We start from the raw sequence: 24,386 nt of genomic DNA, 5'->3' as shown, positions 1-24,386 counted from the left end.
GATAGTAACGTGTGCATGCTTGCCTTTTTCCGTGACTCTAGTTTTGGGTTGGAGATAATAAGAATAAATAAATAAATAAATAAATACCTCATCGGGTCGTTACCTTTTTCACAGACTGGTATTTCAGGATCCCAGGTGTTATTGGCTTTGCAGCGAATCTGACTGCTGCCCTTCAAAGTAAATCCCTTATTACACTTGAATGTCACACTGTCATTGTAGAAATATGGGGCTTCCTTGCCAGATATCTTGTATCCGTTTGCCACGTGGGCAGGTGGACACTGAACAGCAGGGAGGGAAAGTTTACAGGCAGGGGCAGGGCCACTCCAGATGCCCCTCTCTTGGTCATTGCTTATACAACGGATGGTGCTCTCTCCAACGAGGATGAATTCCACTCCACTCTCTGGCCCAGGGTTGCATGTGTAGGTGACCGTGGTGCCATATGGAACATTTTCGGAGGAACTCCTGGTGTGTTTCCCATTGGAGATCACAGGAGGGGGCGGGCAGGTGATTTCTGGAGAAAGAAGAATTTACTGTAGAATTCTGTTCCAGTATTAGACACAGAAGAAGAGAAGGGAAGCTGGTTACAGACCTCTTGTTATCAGGTTTCCTGGAGGATATGGATGAGTTTTGATGGTAGAAGTTACATCAAAGCTCATTATGTATGTAAAATGTGATTTAAACAGATATCATAGCAAAGATCTTTGTAACGGAAATCTTTGTTTAAAGTGAGCATGTACATCAATATCATGTTGTGAGGCAGTAAAGTCCAGTAGAAAATAAGCCCCCCGTGTTGGGCTCTGTGCGGACAGCCCGGAGTCTGGAGCCTGCTTCGGATTCTGCGTCTCCCTCTCTCTCTGCCCCTCCCCAGCTTACACTCGGTCTCTCTCTCAAAAAATAAACATTAAAAAAAATTTTTTTAATCATTGTTTTTTTTAAAATCACTAATAGGTGAATCAAAGGCACAGGGGAGTAGAATTAAGCTTTTTTGAGTATCATCTTTGTGCTCATGTGATATGATAGGTTATGCAAGAAAGACTGTCGATTGAGCACCTATTTTGACAGGCAATTTTCTTAGCTACTAAATAGGAATAGTACCACTTAATTCTAATAATGTGGAAGTCTGCAGTCTTAGGTTAACTTCACAGGTAAGAGTCTAGGATTTCCAAGAAGTTACATAAATTGCCCAAGGTCTATTCAAGCAATAGCAGCAGAATCTGGGTTCAAATCCCACACGATTCCCCTTTCTCCCCACTAAACTCCAGGGTTCCCTCTATCAAGGATGGTGGCTCATATACTCACTGTCCTTATTACTCTTATACTCCTCAATCACAAAAGAGAATCAGAAACTAAATAGGTTTACATTGATGGTCATGCTCTGAAGTAGAAAGAGGGGACAACAGAAAGACAGCAAGACTGCACAACTAGAAGCGGTGACAAAGTGAATCAAATAGAATCTAATATTCTTATTCCCATAACAGCGCCTCAAGCGGAAATCTCCCGGGAAACGCATACATCTTACCCTGTTTGAGGTCCTCCGTAATTTTTGCTACTCACCTTCACAAAGACGACGCTCCATAAACCAAGGAATCGCACCTTGACACAACTGATAAACACTCCCACCTAACCGGTACCTGGAGACAAAGAGTCATGTCATTTTGCCATCCGGTGCCCACTAAGCTAAGCAAGAGCTATTGGCTCAAAGCGGACTCCCCACTTTTAGGATAAGAAACAATAGGAACAAAAATGTAGCCAGCATCAACACCATCCACCCATTGCATGGACAGAGCTTCTAGGCATGGAACAACGGCACAATCAACCCTTCTGCAAACGTGTGACAGGGAAGGGTCTTTGAGATAAATGCTTGCAACAGAGCTTGTAGTGTGCACTGATAAGCCAGACTTGGTTCAGGCTGAGAGCCCTCACTCACCCTTCATCGCAAGAAGAGTTAACATCTGGTCTAATAAATTGATCCCGGGGTCTCTTAAAGACTTGTTTTCCTATAGGTTCACACTCTGCCACTAAGAAAAGAGAGCGGGATGAGAAATCAACTCAAGGCAATCTCAAAACCACAAAACATCTGCATCCAAAGCCTGGCACCTTTGCATTCGGGGGCGGTGGGTGTCCACACCCCCTCAGAGGTACAACGTATGGATTTTTCTCCCACTAGCACATAGCCAGGGTCACAGCGGTACTTTATGGATGTTCCTGGGTCAAAGCGGACCATGTGTCCATCTTCCTTTTGCCCATTGAGGATTTTAGGAGGGGCTTGGCACTCTAAAGGAAAAGAAGAAAAATTTTCTTATATAAACAACTGAAAGAAACAGCCAAAGAAATGATCATGAATATCTACAATCCGCTCTGGTGGCAGTTATATGGGATAGAAGTAATCTGTGCAGTCCAGTTTGGGGTAATTTTAAATCAGTGGTTCTCCATCTTTCTTCTTTTCTGCATTTAGTTCAGTTTCCATTTGGTGCTCCAACTCCCCTCCTGTCTCTTTGTTTCTCAAGGAATGATCTCGTATGTGTTTCACGGGATATATCCATGGGGTACAAGATTTGTTGACTTCTCTTAAAAAAAAATCAATACTGAGACAAACAAGCATTTTTTTTTCCCTAGAGAAGTGGGCAACTTAGTGATCCTCAGTGTTTTTTCTCCCAAGGATGCTTCCACAAAATGAAACAATGGTGGGGTGATGATGTTAAGAAAACCTATATAATTTATATTCACTATATTTAGTAGAATCGAGGGGACTAGAAGCTGGAAAAGGCCCTGATTAAATCTATAACCCTGTCTTCTAATTCTTCAAAAAGATGAATTAGTAGCTCTTTGCTGAGTATTGGAACACCCACCCTTTTCACAGACCGGTACCGATGGCTCCCATGCACCTTGGCCATTACATCGGGTCACCTTGTTGCCCTTAATGGTGAAGCCAAATGTGCAAGCAAATACCACGGTGTCATTATAGGAATATTGTTCTTTCCATCCAGATGATATGTGGCCTCTTGGGATCTGGGGAGGTGGACACTGAATGGCAGAGCTAGAAAGTTCACAGCGTGGGGCAGGGCCACTCCAGACTCCTCCAGTCTTCTGACTATTGGCGGTACAATGGATGGTTTTCTTCCCAGTAAGGATGAAGCTCACTCCTTTCTCTGGGTCTGGGTCACAAGCATAAGTGATCATGCTTCCATATGGGATGTTCCCTGAAGGGTTGCCTGTATGCCTTCCATTGAGAATAGAAGGAGGTGGCCCACAAAGAATTTCTAGAGAAATCAGAAATAATGACAAGATTGCAGCTGTACAGCAAACAAAGAATGCCTCAGATGTTGCTTGAAACCGTGGTCCCACCCAAGGTTCAGGGACAGTGATACTTGAATCTGTAATGTATCAATCAGGACACCTACAGCAGTATAATTTTAAAAGTATGATTCGGAACTTTATTCTTGACTATATCTATTAGCATGATCCTTTGATTTCTTCTACTGAATATACAATCTCCTTTATATGCCTGGCCTGGCTGGCAAGTCTCCACAGTTTCCAAAGAAAGAAAAGCCTAGGAACCCCGTTTTACTTGAGGAAGCAGGGAATAAAGAAGTGGCTGAAGGATGCTTCAGTGAAGAACCTATCCCTTCGAGAGGTCTACGTGAAATCTTTGCTCTATGAGATTCTGTATAGTAATGACTGAACCAAAAACTTTTAGTTAAGCTGAGAATGAGATGTTCTGGTCAAGGACCAGAGAACTAGCTGCAAACCAGTTTCCTAACATACCTTTGCACACTGGCATCCTGGTCCAAGAAGCACGCTGTCCAGCAATTACACACCGACTAGAAGGCTGGCCTTGTAACCAATACCTGGAGACGGAAGGCGGACGTTCAGGACTATTAAGCAGTTGGCGTTACAGGGCAACCGCCCCCACTTAAAACCCAAGACAAATGCACTCAGTTGACACGTACCAACTCCTTTTATAAGCATTCTCTCTCACAGCCTCACTCACACCAGGCTGTCCCTGCATCCTCATGGAGGAGCCTTGTGCAGGTGTCACGGGTCCTACCGTGCACGCATAAGCCAAATGAATTAAATCTCCCAGGCCCTGCCGACACTCACCCTTCATTACAGTAAAAGTTCACAGTTACACCAACCAGAAGACTTGGAGGGCCCTCTATCTCTCCATTGAGAAACGGCCCTGGAGGTTCACACTGTGCCTCTAAGGAAACAAACCAAAGGTGAGCGAAGCATGGCAAATCACAGCATAGCCCAAATTCTTAAAATTGGTTGCAAATTTAGGTACCTTTACACCCGGGAAAAGCAGCGCTCCACTTTCCTGAAGACAGACACCTAATGGTCTTTTCTCCAACAAGCAAGTAACCAGGTTCACAGCTGTAAGTCACAGACAATCCTGGGGCAAAGGAGCCAACACTCTCCCCTGTGTGATGTCCATTGGGGATCTTGGGAAGCGATGGACACTCCTGCGGGAAATCTTTACATGCACACATTAGGAAAAAGGCTGTCAGGTAATACATCCTTCACAACCTAGACTTTGACTTAGAACAGAGATCCAGACACAAGACATGGGGTCGACGGTAAACAGTCATCGCTAATTTTCAACTCAGTCTTTTCAAGATCAGGCAGGTGTGGTTTAAGTGTATGTATTTTATACCACAAATGGTACTGTAGTTTTCATTCTTAGTTACACTTTATGTGTTACATTTGCCTTGTGAAAAATTTCAGTTACCCAAAGAAGTTCCTTTACACCCATACTATCCTCCTACCCTTAGCCTGTTCTCTGCTCCAAGAGTAGCATGTTATCATTTATGGGGGGATCCTCAAAGACATTAGTAACATAGCTTTTGGGGATCCTATATATGATACATATCTACACACAGGTATGCGTATGTACTTCATACGTATTACTCTATGCCTGTTCTTTGCCTCATAATCTGTCTATATGCATAGATCTATCTAAATCTTTCTAAAGACCTCATTGTTTTCCATGGTCACCCCATTTTATGACTATCTTAAGATCTTCCCTACCTCCAAGATTACATACTTACCTATGCATAGATAGACCCATATTTTTCTAATGAGTCAACAGTGTGTTCAGCTCAACTGATTTAGAGTTGGTCGATACTGTTCTTTATTAAGAAAATAGCTAATTTTGATGGTATAGTTTTTGCCAAGTATTGCCAGTCTGTTTAATTGTAGAACTGAAATTCAGCTTTGGGTTTTGGCAGTGACATAAACCAAACCAAATGAAAAGAAAATTAAGAACTTACAGTGGTCCCTGTTTTCAAAGGGATTTGATTTGAAATGCGATGACTTAGTAGGTGACTTGGATAATAGTGGATCACTCCAGAAAACATTCACAAAGACCATAGATAAAGGGGAATCATTTCTGCCAGACTATCCCAACAGCTATTCAAAGATGCGTTTTAAATCCATTGCGTACATCTTGCTATTAGATCCCACATTTCTTCTCAATTTAACAGTAACCCAGATACGCAGTTTAAAACCATCTAATTCCCACATCCCAACCAACATTGGCCCCCATTCTTGTGAGATCTATTCCATTCAGTTATTAGGTACATTCACAGTTACATCTCCCCCTTATTCTTTGCTCTGTGGATGGTTGTTGAATGAACATTTATATCCCTCCAGAACTAAGGACAAGCCAGAAACCCCAATTTTCACCCTCTTCCCTTCTTTCCGCCCTCACCATTCACATATCCATACTGTTCTTCCTTCAGAATAAAAACTTGATCTGCACAGAAATGCAAGGCTCCAGCCTCCCCACTTAGCATTGTGTTGGGTTTTTACTTACCACTCTCACAGATGGGTAGTGGTGTTGGCCCCCAGGTTCTATTTGCCTGGCACCAAACAGATTTGTTGCCTTTCATGGTGAAGTTGGTATTACAGGTAAATGTCACGGAATCACCATGTCTGTATGGTGGTCTAGATGTTTTATCTCTGTATCCCCCTGGTACTATGGGCTCGGAGCAAAAAGAATTTTTATTATAATATTCACATACAGGAGCACCTTTATCCCAGATGGCCTTCACTTGGTCTTTACTTATACAAAATATGACTCTTTCTCCAATGAGGCGGAAGTTACCAGAACAAGTGTACCGTATCACAGTGTTAAGAGGTATGGGACCAGAAGAATAACTACTCCAACCATTTTTGATAGGAGGAGGAGGGTCACAAGAAATTCCTGAAAAGTAGACAAGGAAAGATATGGTCATACTGATCCTGACAACGAAAAGATCTAAATTTAGATAAAACGTCCAAATACAGGTCATGTCATTTTTTTTCCAGAAACAGATATTTGTGTAATCTGTCTCTTACTCATAGTCTGTGCTTATCCCCCACCTCGTAAGTTCTTACCTTTCTCCCAATCTGCAGCAAACAAATCAACTGGTCTATAAATACCATCCCGACCAAACAGTAACAATGAAACAGAATTTATTGACTAGTTGTGGATCTCATCAATCTTAGTAGTGAAATAAAAGGCAAACAGCACACGAAAATAATCTTAGTCACATGTTAATCACATGTGGGGAGGCACCATGCACTAATGAAATTTGGGCTCAACAGACCTGGTTTCAAACCCCCACTGTCATCAATAGCTGTGTGACCTTAGGCAAGTCTTAACCTCTCTAACCCTCAATTTCTTAGTCTATAGTAGAATTCAAGCTACTTCATAAGGTTACAAGAAGCATCCAGTGAGCTAAGAGTACCTAAAAATGGCAAGCACAATACCTGGAACATACTAATAATTCAATGTGTGTTTCAAACACACAACTGGGGCCACAAGTGGTGAGAACACATTCTGTTTTGCTAGTGAAGATACTGCGGCCTCACCACAGATCATTTGTCATCCTTTGATGCTGGAGGCCTTTAAAAAAGCCACAGAAAGTGATCAGAGGTTTTGAATAATGACCTCACATCCTTTATTTACTTGTCCTAATGCACAAGAAGGATATTAATGGTTTACAGCTGTGTTGATATATGCACACCTTTCCTGAATGAGACTCAGAATGAAGGGAAAATGGCCAATTCCCACAACTTATGACTGATTTCCATTTAGCTCCCAAGAGTTGCTCATCAGTAGAGGAACTGGCAAAAGAAGACATAGCCAAACCATTTCAACACATCGGTGCTACTCAGTTTCAACAGGGGGATCTTTCAAAGCATTTGTCTTTATACATATAGAATACCTAATACAATAGGTAGTCAAATAAATTTGGCTTTGGTCTGCCTCCTAGAACATAGAGAAGACTGGCATACATACATTCAAAGCACACATATGAAGAAGATGTTATGATTGATAAATGCATGGGAATACACCAAAAATCAAGGGTTAAGATCCATACTTGATGATTTTTGTTTTCTACTCACGTTCACAGACAGGAAACTTATTATTCCAGAGTACTCTTGTTCCTTCTGAGACACACTGACTAGAAGATTGGCCATTTAATCGGTACCTTAAACAATAAGGGGTAGCAAATCATCACCAGAACAAATCAGTTCTCGGCTGCATGGAATTAATCACTTCCCTCAAGTATGTGGTATTAATGGCCTCTATTTTTTAAATCATTTCTGACTTAAGGAGAAAGTCCAAGTTTGTGAATCAGCTCAGCTGTGTGATGACTTCAGACTAGGTAAAAACACAGAGGGAAAAAAAATTCCTAACAATCATATTCTGTTTTTGTATTCTCCATTTCCTCTTTGGCATCCAAATGTCAAGATTCTCTTTACCATTTAGAAGGAAAAAACCTCAGTTCTTCATGAAGAAAACGTCAAAGACCTTGTTCCCTAAGATCATTCCAAAGAACCCCTCTTAGTGAACCCCCATTATTCTCCATAATAGGAGCCTTAATTTCTGACCCTAAATTTTGCTTTTTCAAATGGTTAAAGGACAATTTCTAGCTCTCTCTGGCTATGTACAATATATACAGTTGGAGAAAATCAACAGGATTTGCTTAACAGTGGAATTATGAGTCATATAAGGTAAAGAAAATAAGAGAAAAAAATCAGAAAGAGCAAAAAATTTTTAACCATCTTTACAGATTAATCTTTGCAATGCTTAGCTATATATTATACATCTCAATTCAGGCCCTCTCACCTCACACTCACCCCTTATCACAAGCAAATGAAACCTCTGCCCCAAGCTTGAGATTAGGGGGGACCACCACACGGCCATTGAGAAGTTGGGTTGGAATGGCATCACATGATTTGGCTAGGAAAAAAGAGACAAGGCTGGCACATGAAGAGTAGGAAACAATTGAGTTTCCTGAAGATGGAATTGAGATTTAGGCACCTTCACATTCAGGGGCTGTATGGCTCCAGGTTCCCAAGGATGTACACTGAATAGGGTTAGTTCCAATGAGGGTGTGGCCGGGGTCACAGCTGTAGGACACTTCCTGTCCAATTGGAAAGAATTCCTTATCCAAGATGTTATAACTACCATGGTTGATAGGTGGAGGTGGTAGACACCCTGAGAAAAGAACAGGACCAGAGGTCTTTTATTCCTGAAATAAGAACTTTCTCCTCTACAACCTAAGCCAACTTGAGGTGTGTAGGGGTGGGATGAAGGTGGCCATGTCAACTCTCCTAAGCAGAAGGCAGAGACTCCTTTGGTCGGGGTGGAGGTGGCGTGGAACTAACACGCATTACTTCTTTAGATATGATGAACCATGAAACTATCTGCTTTCCCTATCTTGATCTATGCTGGAAAACATTACACCCACTCATCATTTTCCATTTTATTTCACTAAAAAGGCCTCAGATATTCTCTCACTAATATTGTAGCCAAGGGAACCTAACTATTATAATACATTTTTATTACCAAAATCTACCTCTTTCGTCCTGCCGTCCCCAAACCAGGTTGATGAAGTTCCTGAGCCTTGCGGGAGGGGCTCCCAATATTGTCATGTTTTTAGTAAGTCAGACATTTCTTAATAAGAGTAGGGGAGAAAGGCAGAATGGGGAAGTGACTCAATCTTAATTCTAGCCTTATTCCATAAAGGCCACATTCTCAACAGGAGCATGTATAATGTCTACAGTATTTTTAATCGAATTATGATTTGATTAAAATCAGATTCTGATTTGATTTGATTAAATTGACATCAGTCAATTTCCTCTATTGGCATGGCCAATAGGATTCAGAGTTTATTTTATCCTCATTTAAATAAAATCTAATCGCCTATGTCCTGGAAAAAGAATCTCTGATCATTGGCTCTGCTTTTCTTCGCTTTTCAAAGTGTCTTCTAATTTGCTCTACACTAATGGACATCTAGTACTGTCCAAGAATATAGTAAATTTCCTACTTCTTCAACATTTAGATATTGCTTTGAAAGTATACTTTCAAATTCTTTAACCAAGATACCGAACTACATATACTATCTTTCCCCTTCTTTTTTCCACAGGTACCATGTATCTATTTCTCTAAAAGTTTCATTTTGTTTCTAGATCCCCAGAGTTTCAGCCCAACTCACCCTTAAAGCACTTTGGCAGTGGAGGATTCCATGTTCTGTTTGCTTGGCACCATACTATGTTGCTGCCTTTCATGGTAAAGCCAGGCTTACACCTAAACATCACAGTATCATTTAAATAAAACGAACGTCCAAATCCAGATTCTATAATTCCGTTTTCGACTTCTGGAATTGGGCAATTGACTAAAGTAATACACTGAGGGGGAGGGCCACTCCAGATGCCAACTCGATTGTCTTTGCTGGTACAATATATGGACTTCTCACCCACGAGGTCAAACAACTTTTTTCCATTCTGTCCAACGTGGCACTTATAAGTCACCACCATTCCATAGTAAAAGTTCTCTCTACTGCTGCTGTAAAAATCCCCATTGGAGATGGCTGGGGGTGGTGCACAAGGAATAGCTTTTGGGGGGTAGGTGGGAAAAAAGAGAAGGCATTTAAATGTTATACCTTCTTGGAATCTTGTCTTCACTCTTGCAAACCACACTTCAATTCAGCCAACAATTAACCCAGATTGTTGAAACTCTACATCCTCATCTCAAAGATGGTTCTAAATAGGAAGTAGCAAGGTAGGAAGATTCATGGAACTGGCCTGAAGAAAACTTAAAAAAAACTGTGATCTGGTCACGAGTTGCTCCTTCTACTGCAAAGTACAGATAAACTATTCTGGGAAATACCTAGGATGGCCGACATTCTGCATAGAATAAAGTGCCACAATATGGCACTACTGCCATAGTGTGTAATCTCATAGTGTATTTTAGATTCAAGCACTTACTCACCATGAAATAACTTATCCTCTAAGAACAGTAATCAAAGGAAAGTGTGGTGAGACTGGGAGACATGGAAGAAGATAAACCACAGCTCTGTACCCAGAGCTGCCCAAACCAAGTGTAACTCTCCTGGGTACTTGTTTTGATGTGTAGATGCCCAATTTCCCTCTAGAAGGGGACAAGAGGAATTGCAAAGGGTATGACAACGGGATCATTTTACTCACATTCACAAAAAGGCATGTCCTTATCCCAGGTTACAATATTGTCTGAGATAATACATGTAGCAGATGAATCACCAATGAGTCGATATCTAAAGACAAACAGATGAGTGATCATCTCCCAGCTAGATGTACATTTTAGGAAAGCTTAGTTCTTCCTCTACTGAAATAATGGCAAAGAATAGATCATCATGTAAGACAAGTAATGGTGATAAACTAAGGACTCATACAAAAAATTCAACAATCCGAAGCCAAATGACATTTGGCTCCTGGTCAGTAATGCTGGAGATGTAAAATTAGAAGAGTAGCCCAAATTTCTTTCTCTTCTAGTGGGTATTCTTGAAGTGTTGTCTCTGGAGCAGATCAGGGTGGTAGTTCTCTTTTTGCTTATCTATGTTTAAGGGTAAATGGCAATTACTTGGATCTCTTTTGGAAAACTGATGATTTATGGTTGAAACCACTGTTCTAATACCCATGTATTCTGGAGATGTCTCCTGCCAACTCACCCTTTATCACAAGAATATGTAATTGTTGACCCAAACAGGACACCCGTGGGTATGAGGACAGAGCCATGGAGGAGTTCTCCAGGACTCCCACATGATTTACCTATAATGGAAAACAAAACAAAATTTGGGACTGGGATTTGGGGGATGTTCTGTGTTTCATATTAGATACCATCCTGACTGGACTTGCCAACTAGCCTACTTAAATTAATTCAAAGACAGTTTTGATATCTACAAAACTTGTATCCTCCAAAGGGTCAGTTAACTTCAGAACACTATCTGTTTGAAGCATGCACTCTTTATTTCTGAGCATGGATGCAAACATTATTTGTGGTCAACCATAATTTATAATCTGTATTTCCCCTTTTTTATATCCTGTCAGTTGATGGCATCATCTACCAAGTCTGTGGCTTAAAAAACCTCATAGACATCATTTCCTTTCTGTAACTCATCCTCCACCTACTGCTCTTCACTCAATTGGTTACCAAATTTTAGCGACTGGATTCCAGAAATCTCTCTCCAAACCAACTATGTAGTCATTGCTGTAATCTCTCATTGGATCATTGAGTACCAAAATTTACCTTTCTATCTTTGGTCTCCATTGGTTTAATATATTTTCTATAGCACAGCCCACACTCTTTCAGAAGCACAAATATGGCCATGCCCCTCCCCACACTGAAAAACTTACAATGACTTACCACTGTTTATTGGGGAAAAAATGCATGGCCCATCAAAATTAAGCTTCAATACACTTAATTAACTATTATTCCCCACTATGTACCTTATACTCCAGCCACATTGAATTTTTCTATTTTCCAAAGATGTCCTGTTCTTTTATAGCTCTATGCTTTCGAATATGCTATTTCCTCTGCCTATAATGCCTACTTTTGCCTAATTCTCCAAGACAGTATTATTTACTTCCCTGCAGAGCTTTATACCTATAAATAAATTACATAATAGTACAGCATTTATTTAAAAGTCAGTCTTCACAGCTAGTATAGGAGCTCCTCAAAGGCAAAGACTAGCTAATTTTTATGTGTATTCTCAGCCCCATCATCCAGCCTAATGCTTCACACCTAATGGTTACTAAAAAATATTTCTTGGATTGAATGGGACAAGAATGAGGTGACACACACGTGTTCCTTGTATGCTAACTCTTAAGCTCATTTAACACAGTATAGAGACTGTAGAACAAAGCTGTGGAGATTACAGGATGAACAGGGCTGGCCAGCTGTGATGATTTAACCCCAATACCCAATATTATTCTTGGGAGTAAAAGAAACACGGAGAACCCAGGAGCACCCTTCATTTCAAATCATGTAGTAATTTTCTGGTCTTTCACCTTGAAAATAATAGGCTATCTCACAGAGGTACAGATAGACCCAAAGATGCTTCTATTACAGATTACTCACGTTGACACAATCGCTGAGGATCTGACCACTTGGAGGTTTTTAGGCAGGTGATAAGGAATGACATCTTGATATACCCAGGAAGGCATTCATATTCCCAAGATGTCCCAACAGCAAACTCAGACTGATCACTCTGAATTTTAGGCTTAGCAAAATGATACCTTGGCAGGAACTTACACTGACCTAGAGACAAAGACCACAGGAATATCAAAACTAGGAAAGGCTGACACTGCTACTCCGCTGCTTTTTGTCACCGATCATCCTGACAATTTTGATCTTTAGAAAGTAATCCTAAAATAGGGCAACATTTTCTGGGACAAAGAACATATGGGTGAATATACAGAGATATAAGCTCAGAAGTTAAAAGACTTTTTTAGGATGGACTAAGAGGAAGAGCTCGAGAAAATAAATTTTTACAAAATTCCATAAGGACCTTGGAGTTGTTTCATCTCCTTAAAGACTCATTAAAAAAAACTAAGCCTTATAAATCAAAGCTTTTCTGGGATAGCACAGGGAACAAAAGTGCATCAGAGACCTTGTAAGCTCAGCACATGTATGATCTTCTAAAATTACTTTAATGAATTAACATTACTCTGTTAATCATTAAACCTTTAGGTCTTAGCAAGACGAAAATACATTTATTAATTCTTCATTACTTTATTCCATTAACCTAATAGTGTAATAGGCCTCTTAAGAGACCACAGTATATAATTCTGATGGGTACTAGATAAAAGGAACTAGTCATTTTGAAATAGTTCCCTGTGGTTTAAAGTAGTATGATGACGGGGCGCCTGGGTGGCGCAGTCGGTTGAGCGTCCGACTTCAGCCAGGTCCCGATCTTGCGGTCCGGGAGTTCGAGCCCCGCGTCGGGCCCTGGGCCGACGGCTCGGGAGCCTGGAGCCTGTTTCCGATTCTGTGTCTCCCTCTCTCTCTGCCCCTCGCCCGTTCATGCTCTGTCTCTCTGTGTCCCATAAATAAATAAAAACGTTGAAAAAAAATTTAAAAAAAAATAAAATAAAATAAAGTAATACGATGATGATGATGTTTAGTGAAACAAATATCATCCTAGGTGATGGGTGAGAAACTGTAACACCCATATACCTGAGGATGTACCTGGAAAAGTCATTTTTCTAGGTATGAAGGAGAGCTCAAGTTTCGATGGCAGAATGGCAGAATATCTGAATATCGCATTTATAAATCTTCCTTTTTCAAAGAAGTTTGGCACAGGTACAGGTGAAAGTCTAAGAACAAACATGAACGAAATGACACAAAGGCAAACGCAGAGCTCCCAAGGTTGTAGCCAGACTCGGCCTTTCGGTAGCCAGACACTTCTGTTGGAGAAGTCATAGACAGGGTCTAAGAACAGCCATCACTGTTAAGACCCAGATCACTGTAGGTCTTCTTCTAGTTCTCTCAACTCCTTTGTTTTTCTTCATTAACCCCCACAAATATCTCCAATTGCATACCTGTGCAAAACAGCAAGACTCTGTAGGGAAAGTGAAGGTTTGACCTCAACGAACACCATCTTCACGATCCTGGTATTTCTTGTACCAAGTCATCCTAAGCAAGTGATTTAATCTCTAAATACATAATGTGAATAGGGGCAATACCAAATAATGCTCTACAAACCGGAAAGCCAATTTAAAGTTGTAATAATCAGTAGCAATGACATGGCCTAAGATGGAACTGAGACCTAAAAGCAGGAAGAGCAGAATACTTTATCACGTGATCTTCTGGGGCGAAAGGAGAGAAGGGTCATACTTTCTGGATGGGAAATAATGATAAAACCTTATCCCCGTTAAGGAGACTCGAGGAACCCGTCTCTTTTGGGGGACAAGAGTGATTTGTAACGAATTGCCAAAAATCTAGGTCACGGAAAGAATTTCCCTCAATCATGGTCTCTGCCATCTCAGAAAAAAAAGGTTAGTCCATGAGCCATTAAGAAGACTTTTCTTCAGGGTCACTGTGCCCTCTTTACATCTTTCTATTATCAGGAGGAAAAAAAAAATCAGAGTAGATCGCGACTGGATCTAAAACAGAGTTGGGGCGCCTGGGTGGCTCAGTTGGTTAAGCGTCCGACTTCGGCTCAGGTCACCATCTCACTGTCCGTGAGTTCGAGCCCCGCATCGGGCTCTGGGCTGACCGCTCAGAGCCTAGAGCCTGTTTTGGATTCTGTGTCTCCCTCTCTCTCTGACCCTCCCCGGTTCATGCTTTGTCTCTCTCTGTCTCAAAAATAAATAAAATGTTAAAAAAAATAAATAAATAAAAAATAAAAAATAAAACCGAGGATAGTGGTTAAGACACCGACGTATGCATTCTTCAAAAGGTGTTAAAAACTAAAGAGGTCAAGCAGTTCCTGGAGAGCAGGGATACATTTAACTCTTTGCTTGGGTCCAAGGGGCTTTACCTAGAATTGCTTAGAAATCCGTTCGAAATGAATGAAGAACACATATATAAGATAATAAAAATAAAATGGAAAATTAGGTCAGAAGGCAGATAGGAAAAATTATTATTGAGAACGAGAATTACTATAACCAAACGCTTTAACAATGGGTTTCCTGACTCATCATTTTTGGTTTTGTTTTTCCTTTTTTTAAATGTTTTCTTTTTTATTTTGAGCGAGAGAACGCGCACAGCTGTGTACATGCTGGGGAGGGACAGAGAGAGAGAGAGAGAGACAGAATCCATGCTGACAGCCTGGGGCCTAATGTGGGGCTCGAACTCACGAAGTGTGAGATCATGTTCTGAGTCAAAACCAAGAGTCAGACACTTAACTGACTGAGCCACCCAGGCACCCCTGATCATTTTTGAATGGCAGTTATGCATATTAACCAAGGTACTGTCCCAAACACAGGAGACACTCTAGTGAACATTAGAAACAAGGTTCCCACGCTCACCGAACTCATACTCCAATAGAGGGAGACAGACAGACAGGTGCTACCAGTAAATAAACGGTATGTAAAGGAAATAAATGGGGCAATGTGTCACAATGTAACGTGCCAGAAGGAGGAGGGCACGGAGAGGCATTCGACCATCAGCTTATGATGGTTTAGGAAGGCCTTTGAAGAGGAGGCATTTGAGTTGTGACCGGAGAAGGAGCCAGTCAGGTGAAGCATGGAGTAAAAGCATTTTAGGCAGGGGTCTAAGAGCAGGGATGGATTTGTTATACTTTAGGGATAGACGGAAGGCAAGTGTGGCTCTAATGTAGTGATCACAACAGAGTGGTAGGAGATCAAGTTAGAAAGTTCAGCGGTGGGGTGGGGGGTTCATATTAGGCTTCTTAGGCCATAGTAAGAAGTCTGGATGCTCTCCTAAGTGGAAGCTACCAGAGAGTGCAAGCAGGAGAGTCACATGACCCGATTTACCTTTTAAAAAGAATATCCTGGCAAGTGAGGATAAGTTTGGAATATATTTTATAAGTAGAATTTAGAACAAAAACTTCTTGTTGCATTAGATGTGGGGGTAAGGAAATGGCAGGATTCAGTAATGTCTTCTAGGCTACTTGTAGTGACTTGAGCTACTTGGTTGATGGTAAGACCATGAACTAAGATGGGAAAGCACCAGTGTGTGTGTGTTGTGGAGTGTGTGCAGTTGGTTTTATGTTAGTCTTGGTATATTTAACACATTTACTGGGAACCCATATGGAGACGCAGGAAGGAAGTCAGCTATACAAACTTTCTACTCAGGAGAGAGTTCAACACTACAGATAGTAAGTGAGCCATCAACATATAAATAGTATTTAAAGCCATGAGACTGGATGAGGTCTCTTAGGAAAAAGGAATGGAGAAAAACAGGAAGCTCAGGGCTGAGCCCCCAAACCCTATAATATTAGAGATAGGGCAAAACAGACCCAGAGCAACCAGAGAGGTACAGAAAAAAAAAAAAAAACTTGATAAGAGTGCCCTGTTTTGGAAGAGGAGAATGAAAACCGTTCCAAGAGAGAAGAAAGAGTCAGCTTTTGCTGAAAGACTGAGACAGAGAGGGATAGAAAAAATGGCCATTGGATGCGTCAGCATGAAGGTCAGTGGTAACCTTAGAGAGAGTAGCTTCAGGAGAATGTGGGAGAAGGAGCCTGTCTGGAGTGGGTGAAGGAGATAAAGAGAAGTGAGCAAGTAGTCCATGAGAAGTTTTGCTGAGAAGGATGAGAAGAGGGCTGGGAAAATGGAGTTTCACTAGGCCATGAGAAGTCTCCTGATGACCTCAGTCAAGAATGTCCCAGCACGTTTAACTGCTGGTGGGGATGATCCAACAGGGAGATACAAATAGGTGATACGAGATGGGGTATACGCAGAAGTCAAGTCCTTGCACACCGTAATTCTGAAGGAGGAGTGGACTCCAGTCAAGAGAAAGGATACTTTTTCCATTGTTATAGGAGGAAAAAGAACGTTCTTACTGAAGTCCTTGTTATGTGCTAGTGTGAGGGATTCATCAGGCAGTAAGACAGATAAAGACCTTGTTTTCATGGAACTTGTATTTCAACGAGAGAACAAACAAGCCAGTGAAAAAATAAATAAGAAGTTTTCATAGGATGAGAGATAGGTGCTCTGTGGAAAATAGAACACGGTTGTGTGATAGAGCGTGACCTGGGGTACAGACTACTTCCGATGAGAGTCAGAGAAGGGTGACAGTGGAGCAGAGACCTGAATGTCGAAGAGACAGGCAAGGGATGATACGTAGGATGAGCATTTCAACGGAGAGAGCCCCTAGTGCCAAAGCTAAACAAACGTGACTGTGTTCAAGGAACAAAAAGAGGGCCAGCGTGGCTGGAACAGAGGGAGTGAGGGAGGAGAACAGAGGATTTCAGAGACAGACAGATCTACGGTCAAGGTTAAAGAGCATGGATTTGTTCTAATGTGATTGGAAGCCCTTGGCAGGTTTTAAGCAGGGGAAAGAATCTGAGCTCAGATGGAGACAGATGATTGGCAAATAAGGGAATTCCTATTTAATGATTTTGTTTTCTTAGTGTAGGATGAAATGAAGTGGTCAGTCTAGGCAAGAGTGAAATTTAAGAGCAGGACATTAGAATCGGTTTATGCAAACAGACAAAAGGAGAAAAGCGGGAAATCACTCTAAGAAGGGAATTCACTTCCCATATGACTTTGCTCATAGCAGTGCACCCTATAGACACTTGCTTCAGAATCTTCCAGAGTACTTGTTAAACTCAGCTTCCTGGGCCACACCCCAAGTCTATGAATCTCTGAAGAATGAGACGGAACCCAGGAACCTGAATTTTTAAAAGGCACTTCAATTCCTCCAAAAATTAAAAATGGAACTACCATATAATCCAGCAATTCCACCTTTGGGAATAGATCGAAAGGAAATGAAAACACACACTCAGAAAGATCTGCACCCCCATGTTCACTGTAGCATTATTTACAATAGCCAAGACATGGAAACCACCTAAGGGTCCATCAATAGATGAACAGATTAAGAAGTTGTGATATATATATATATATATATATATATATATATATATATACACAATACAATATTATTCAGCCATTAAAAATGCCAGAATCCTACCACTTGTGAAACCATGGATGGACCTTGAAGTCATTATGTAAGTGAAGTAAGTTAGACAGAGAAAGACAAATCCTGTATGATCTCACTTATATGTGGACTCTAAAAACAAACAACAAACAAAATCCAAAGAACCACACCATATTCGTAGAGAAAGAGATCAGATTGGCAGCTACCAGAGGCGGGATTGGGGGAGGGCAGATTGTAAGAAGGTGGTCAAAAGGTGCAAACTTCTAGTTACAAGGTAAATAAGTACTAGGAGATAATGCTCAACATGGTGATTCTAGCGGATGCTGCTATAGGATGCATAGGAAAGTTAAGAGAATAGATCCCAAGCATTCTCATCACAAGGAGAACTTTTTGTTTCCCTTTTATTGTATCTCAATGAGATGATTCATGTTAACTAAACCTATGGTGGTAATTGTTTCCCAGTATCTGTAAAGGAAGCCATCATGGGGTATACCTTAAACTTATACAGTGATGTATGTCAATTATTTCTCAACAAAACTGGAAAAATCACTAAATTTTGCAAAAGGTACCTCAAGAGTTTCTTAAGAATGCTCAAGGTCAAGAACTGGCCATGAGCTAAGGCACGGTCTGCGGGACGTACACAGTAGAAGCGAAAGTCAGAAGGGATGTGTGGGCACAGCACCAGCAAAGGACGGTGGTGGTGGTGGCAGGGGGGAGGGGACATTCAGGCAATAGGATGGACAGCAGAAGCGATGGGGAGTCAGGAGGGGCATGTTTAGATGAGATCCAATGACAAAAAGCTTGAAAGGCTGAGGCATTAGATTTTTTTTTTTAATTTTTTTTTAACGTTTATTTATTTTTGAGAGAGAGAGAGACAGAGCATGAATGGGGGAGGGGCAGAGAGAGAGGGAGACACAGAATCAGAAGCAGGCTCCAGGCTCTGAGCCATCAGCCCAGAGCCCGACGCGGGGCTCGAACTCACGGACCGTGAGATCGTGACCTGAGCCGAAGTCGGAGGCTTAACTGACTGAGCCACCCAGGCGCCCCTGATTTTTTTTTTTTTTTTTTTTAATCCCACAGGCAGTGGGAAGCCCTCTTACATTTTTGAGCAACGGAGTGGAGTAATGAAAAAAACATATCTACATCTAGATCTAGATCTACATCTAGATCTAGATAAGATATGTTAAAATGTTGGTGGTCACCACTGGTAAGTTAAAGGCGGGTATCAGAGTGACTGGTAAGAGAGGAGGTTGTTACACAGGTAATCAATCATATGCTCAGGATTAGAATATTGGTGGGTGGGTGCAAAGACAAACAAGGGAAGCACATTAGCTGGAAGCAGACAGGGAGGCCTGGTCGTTCATGAGTCTGCAGTTAAGTGGCCAGAGAGGACGGTGGCACGCTGGTACTGGGCTGGGGGGGGGGGCCGGACTCTCGGGCATACTTGGAAGGGGCGCTGAACTGGCAGGGCCGGTGTAGAACCTGATTTTCAATGGATAATATCCTCTGCAAAATTTAGTAATAGGAACAGAGCGTCAGTGAGAAGTCAGGTCTGGAACCGTGCCATGCAGAGGTGTTAGAGAAAGTTGTGAACGCGCACTTGTTCAAAGGGAGTTCATGCGTAGGAAAGAGAGATGAAGATGTTGGTCTGGGGGAAATGTCCAACCGAGGGCCCGGAGAAAGCAGAATGTCAGGAAGCAAAGTAAGCTGTAACAGAACCATTGATTGCATGCAGGATGCCTTAGCAAGGCGGGGGGGGGGGGGGGGGTTGCGGATTATGCGTAGATGCTGGCTCCATAGAACCGGATCTATACAGTAATCTCAGGACTGGTATTTAGTAGTAACAAGTAACGCCTGACCTTCATTTGCCTAATTTCATCTCACACTCAGGGCAGCGCTGTAAGGTGGTAGGGCAGCTTACCGCACTAGCTTCATTTCACAGATGAGGAAACTGAGGGTCGGGGAGCTAAAAGACTTGCCAAAAGTCACCCAGTTATTGGAATGTGCAGATAGTAAACTTTTAACTAAGATTTCACTCTACCCTGGAGACAATTACAAAGTTAGACCCACATTGTAGCCAAGAGATTCTAGTCTTAACAAACTGCTGTGCTTCTCTAAAATGAAGCCAATCGCGGGTGGGGGGAGTTAGCATCAACGTGGAAGGAGACCTTCTGGGGCCCTTGCCATTGCAGAAGGTAAATAACACGAAGGCTGTAGTTTTAATTCACATACCAAGTTTCCTCCAATAGCTCTAGGTGTTTGTCATTTAGGATCTCTTTACCAGCATCGCATCAAAGTGCAGACGATGGGAGAACCAAGCCCGCAGCGGGAGGTCTTCGCACACCCGGGCCCCGTAGGGTTTGGTTACGTGGCCAGCGTTACGAGCGCTTGCAGACCTCGGGCGAGTGCGAGGAGCATCAGCTGAGTCCCCGGGGCCCGGGAGCCCAGACAGCGCAGAGCGAGTGATCCCAGCCCCGGGAGGAGCCAGTGAGCACATTCAGGACCAGGAGATCCTAGGGGTCCCCCAGAGCGAGCGGGAGGCAGTCAAGCGTCCGGCCCTGACCCCTCCTTCTCACTTACTCCGTTTTGCATCGCCGCACAGAGGCGTCCGTGCCCCAGACGTGTCCCTACCTCCGTGCTCCCCCTCCCAGCTCACCGAGGACCCCCGGCGCGAAGAGTGCCAAGACGACGCAGAACAGGCCCGCAGCGCCCATGCCCCGGCGGCAGCCCCAGCGGCGGGATGCGTTCCGAGACGCTCGAGCCTCCGGCAGCTCCGAGAAAACGCGGCTGAAGCAACAGACGGCGACAAGGGAGGGAGGGGGGGCCCTTAAATAGAGCCTGGCACCACGTGCTAGCTTTGCGCGCACACCTGCAGGCTGCCTGGGGCGGGACGCAGCCGCCTGTTAGGTTGGCCGGCGCTGCGAGGCGTCCGCCTGAGGGGGCGACGGGGTCAGGGGGGCAGAGGGGCGGAGCAACTGTGACCCGGTCTTTGGCTCAGGCTCTAGCCCTCAGCGTTGTGGCTTTCCAACCTTTTCTACCGTGCAACGATGCGTCCACTTCGTCTTTTCTGGAGAAATGAAACACGTTTCACAAACTAGGACTCACCCTTGCTAATCTACAATGCTCCATCCCATCCCATCCCATCCCATCCCATCCCATCCCATCCCATCCTATCCCATCCCATCCTATCCCAAAATTCTGGCTTGACTCCACCAAAATATTTTCAAAAGCTATTAATGTTTCAAATCCTCTGTTTAAAGAAATAGTTTACTTAGAAAGGAAATTTACAAGCAGCAGTCCCCTCTGCTCTTTGGCCCTTTTTATTTTGAAGCAATTTCTACAGAAAGTTTTGAGAACAGTACAACGAATTCCCATATACCCGTCACCCAGATTATCCGCTGTTAACATGGCACTATTATTTTCTTTATTATTCCTTCTATAGACAGTTAGATGACATATAGGTGTAATTATATAGAGATCGATCTAGATGTGTGCACACATACATACATATGATTCTATAATTATAGAATTGTTACTTTGGAACTGAAGTAAGGTGAAGGTATGATACCCCCTGCTATAAATACTTGGTGTGCGTTTTTCCTAAAAACAAGGACATTCTCTTGCATAACTAAGTAAATGCACAAAAACAGGAAATAAACATTGAAATATCTAAGCAACAGGCTATACTCAAATTTCTCCACTCATCTCAGTAATCTTTATTATTGCAATCTCTCTCTCTCACCCTTTCTTCTTTCCGGTCCAGAATCATTCAAGGTTCACACGTTACATTAGCGGGTTATGTCTTTTATTTCCCCTCATTTATCTGCAAAAGATCCTCGGCCCTTTTTGTGTCTCTCATGACCTTGATGTTTTTGAAGAGTACACAGCAAGTATTTTTGTAGAATGATTTTTATGTTGGTTAGCTATTGCACAGTAACAGATTACCCTATGCTCACTGGTTTAAAGCAAGGGTAAGAATTTAGTATCTCACACAGTTTCTGTGTGTCAGGAATCCAAGAACAGCTTAGCGAGGCAGTTCTGGCTCAGGCTTGTCTTGAGGCTATAGCCCAAACATCAGCCAAAATTGGTTACCTGAAGGCTGGGCTTGCCCTGGAGGATCCAGGTCTAAGAGGGCTCACTCATGGCTGCAGGCCTCATAGTCCCAACATGTGGACCTCACCATAGGACTATTTGAGTCTCCTTGTGACATGGCAGTTGGCTTCTCCCAGAAAAAGAGAGAAGGGCAGATGCCACAATGTCTTTTATAATCTGTTCTCAGAAGTCACACTATGTTATTTCCACAGTATCCTATTGGATAGTGTGATGGTTAATTTTATGTGTCAACTTGTCTGGGCTGTAGGATGCTCAGATATATAGTCAAACATTATTCTGAGTCTTTTGGTAAGGGTGTTTTGGGACGAGATTAACATTTTTTTTTTTTACAGTGGTAACTGATATTTTTATTCTTTCCATTTTGTTCTCCAGTTTTATTAAGATATAATTGACATACTAGTTAAGGTATACAACATAACAATTTGATAATGATTACCACAGTAAGCTTAGTTAACTACCATAGTTACAATTTTCCTTCTTATATTAAGAACTTTTAAGATCTATTCATTTAAAATAAATGCACAATACAGTATTGTTAACTAGTCACTATGCTGTACATTACATCCCCAGAATTTATTTATCACCTAACAGGAAGTTTGTGCCTTTTGACCACCTTCACGCACTTTCCCCACTCCCCACTTGTGTCACATCTGGCAATCACCAATCTGTTCTCTATTTCTACAAGGTCAATTTTTTTTTAGATTTCACATATAGGTTAGGTCATATAGTATTTGTCTTTCTCTGTGTAACTTATTTCACTTAGCATAATGCCCTCAAAGTCTATCCAAGATTTTATTCTTTTTTATGGCTAAATAATATTCCACTGTGTGTGTGTGTGTGTGTGTGTGTGTGTGTGTGTGTGTGTATGTGTATCTCACATTTTCTTTATCTGTTCATCTATCTCATTAAGACAGTGATTTCTTTTCCCCTTTGGATATATACTCACAAATGGAATTGCTGGATCATATGATAGTTCTATTTGTAATTTTTTGAGGAACTACTGTACTGGTTTCCATAGTTGCTGCAACAATTCATATTCCCACTAAAAGTGCCTGAGGGTTCCCTTTTCTCCACACCCTCACCAACCCTTACCTCTTCTGTTTTTCATGATAGCGATTCTAACAGGTATGAGGTGATAGCTCATTGTGGTTTTGATTTGCATTTATTGATGTTGAGTATCTTCTCATGGTGGCTGTGCAGAAGCTTTTTAGTCTGATGTAGTCACATTTATTTTTTCTTATGTTGCCCTTGCTTTGGGTGTCAAATTAAAAAGTCATTGCTAAGACCAATGTCAAGGAGTTTACCCCCTATGTTTTTTTTTTAGGAGTTTTATGGTTTCAGATCTTATGTTCAAGTCTTTAATCCATTTTGAGTGGATTTTTGTGTATGGTGTGAGAGAGTGGTCCAGTTTCATTCTTTTGTGTGTGGCTGTCCAGTTTTATCAACACTATTTACTGAAGACATTATGCTTTTTCAATTGTATATTTTTGGCTCTCTTGTCATAAATCAATTAACCACGTATGTTTGAGCATATTTCTAAGTACTCTAAACTATTCCATTGAACTATGTGCCTGATTTCATGCAAATGCCATACAGTTTTGATTTTTATGGCTTTGTAATATAGTTTGAGATCAGGAAGTGTGATGCCTCCAGCTTCATTTTTTTCCTCAAGACTGCTTTGGTTATTCGGGGTCTCTGGGGTTCCTTACAAATTCTAGGAATGTTTTCCCTGTTTATGTGAAAAGTGCCATTGGAATTTTGATAGGAATTGCACTGGACCCAAAAATCTCTTTGAGTAGCATGGTCTTTATAATAATATTAATTCTTCCAATTCATGAGTATGGAATATCTTTTCATTTATTAGTGTCATCTTCAATTTCTTTCATCAATGTCTTATAGTTTTCAGTGTGGAGATCTTTCACCTCCCTGATTAACTGTATTCCTAGGCATTTTATTCTTTTTGATGCAGTTGTAAATGGGATTGTTTTCTTAATTTCTCTTTCTGATAGTTTGTTGTTAGTGTATAGAAATGCAACAGATTTTTGTATATTGATTTTGAATCCTGCAACTTACTGAATTCAAATTGTTTGAATTAGTTCAAACAATTTTTTTTATGGAGTCTTTAGGGTTTTCTTTTATTTAAAAAATTTTTTAATGTTTATTTTTGAGAGAGACAGAGAGAGACAGAGTGTGAGTGGGGGAGGGACAGAGAGACTGAAAGAGACACAGAATCTGAAATAGGCTCCAGGCTCTGAGCTGTCAGCACAGAGCCCAACACAAGGCTCAAACTCATGAACTGCGACATCATGACCTGAACCAAAGTCAGATGCTTAACTGACGGAGCCACTCACGTGCCCCTTTAGGGTTTTCTATATATAATATCATGTCATCTGCA

At 41.7% G+C, this 24,386-nt stretch overlaps 1 protein-coding gene across 7 annotated transcripts in view; it reads right to left on the bottom strand.

Moving 5' to 3' along the window:
* CR2 (complement C3d receptor 2) overlaps window positions 1-20,685 on the bottom strand; it is a 97,744-nt gene extending 77,059 nt beyond the window's left edge. For 2 of the 7 annotated variants that reach the window (XM_040463570.1, XM_040463572.1), the window contains exons 1-17: window positions 20,535-20,683; window positions 12,392-12,571; window positions 10,983-11,082; window positions 10,483-10,568; window positions 9,492-9,890; window positions 8,315-8,491; window positions 8,131-8,233; window positions 7,393-7,478; window positions 5,816-6,205; window positions 4,286-4,474; window positions 4,102-4,201; window positions 3,766-3,848; window positions 2,850-3,260; window positions 2,098-2,274; window positions 1,928-2,018; window positions 1,555-1,631; window positions 104-511 (exon numbers count right to left, since the gene is read on the bottom strand). In XM_040463570.1, coding sequence (XP_040319504.1) covers window positions 104-511; window positions 1,555-1,631; window positions 1,928-2,018; window positions 2,098-2,274; window positions 2,850-3,260; window positions 3,766-3,848; window positions 4,102-4,201; window positions 4,286-4,474; window positions 5,816-6,205; window positions 7,393-7,478; window positions 8,131-8,233; window positions 8,315-8,491; window positions 9,492-9,890; window positions 10,483-10,568; window positions 10,983-11,082; window positions 12,392-12,571; window positions 20,535-20,592 — 3,115 coding nt within the window. In that variant the 5' untranslated portion in view covers window positions 20,593-20,683. Of the gene's footprint in view, window positions 1-103; window positions 512-1,554; window positions 1,632-1,927; window positions 2,019-2,097; window positions 2,275-2,849; window positions 3,261-3,765; window positions 3,849-4,101; window positions 4,202-4,285; window positions 4,475-5,815; window positions 6,206-7,392; window positions 7,479-8,130; window positions 8,234-8,314; window positions 8,492-9,491; window positions 9,891-10,482; window positions 10,569-10,982; window positions 11,083-12,391; window positions 12,572-20,534 lie in introns of all 7 variants that reach the window. The other 5 variants (XM_040463573.1, XM_040463571.1, XM_040463576.1 and 2 more) reach the window with 5 other exon arrangements.
* Between the last annotated feature and the right edge of the window lie 3,701 nt (window positions 20,686-24,386).

The sequence above is a fragment of the Herpailurus yagouaroundi genome, unplaced genomic scaffold (assembly GCF_014898765.1).
Source record: "Herpailurus yagouaroundi ecotype Mexico unplaced genomic scaffold, PumYag 403, whole genome shotgun sequence".
In the NCBI taxonomy this organism is placed as follows: Eukaryota; Metazoa; Chordata; class Mammalia; order Carnivora; family Felidae; genus Herpailurus; species Herpailurus yagouaroundi.
Note: the sequence above shows the minus strand (reverse complement) of the source record. Positions and strands in the feature narration are given on the sequence as shown.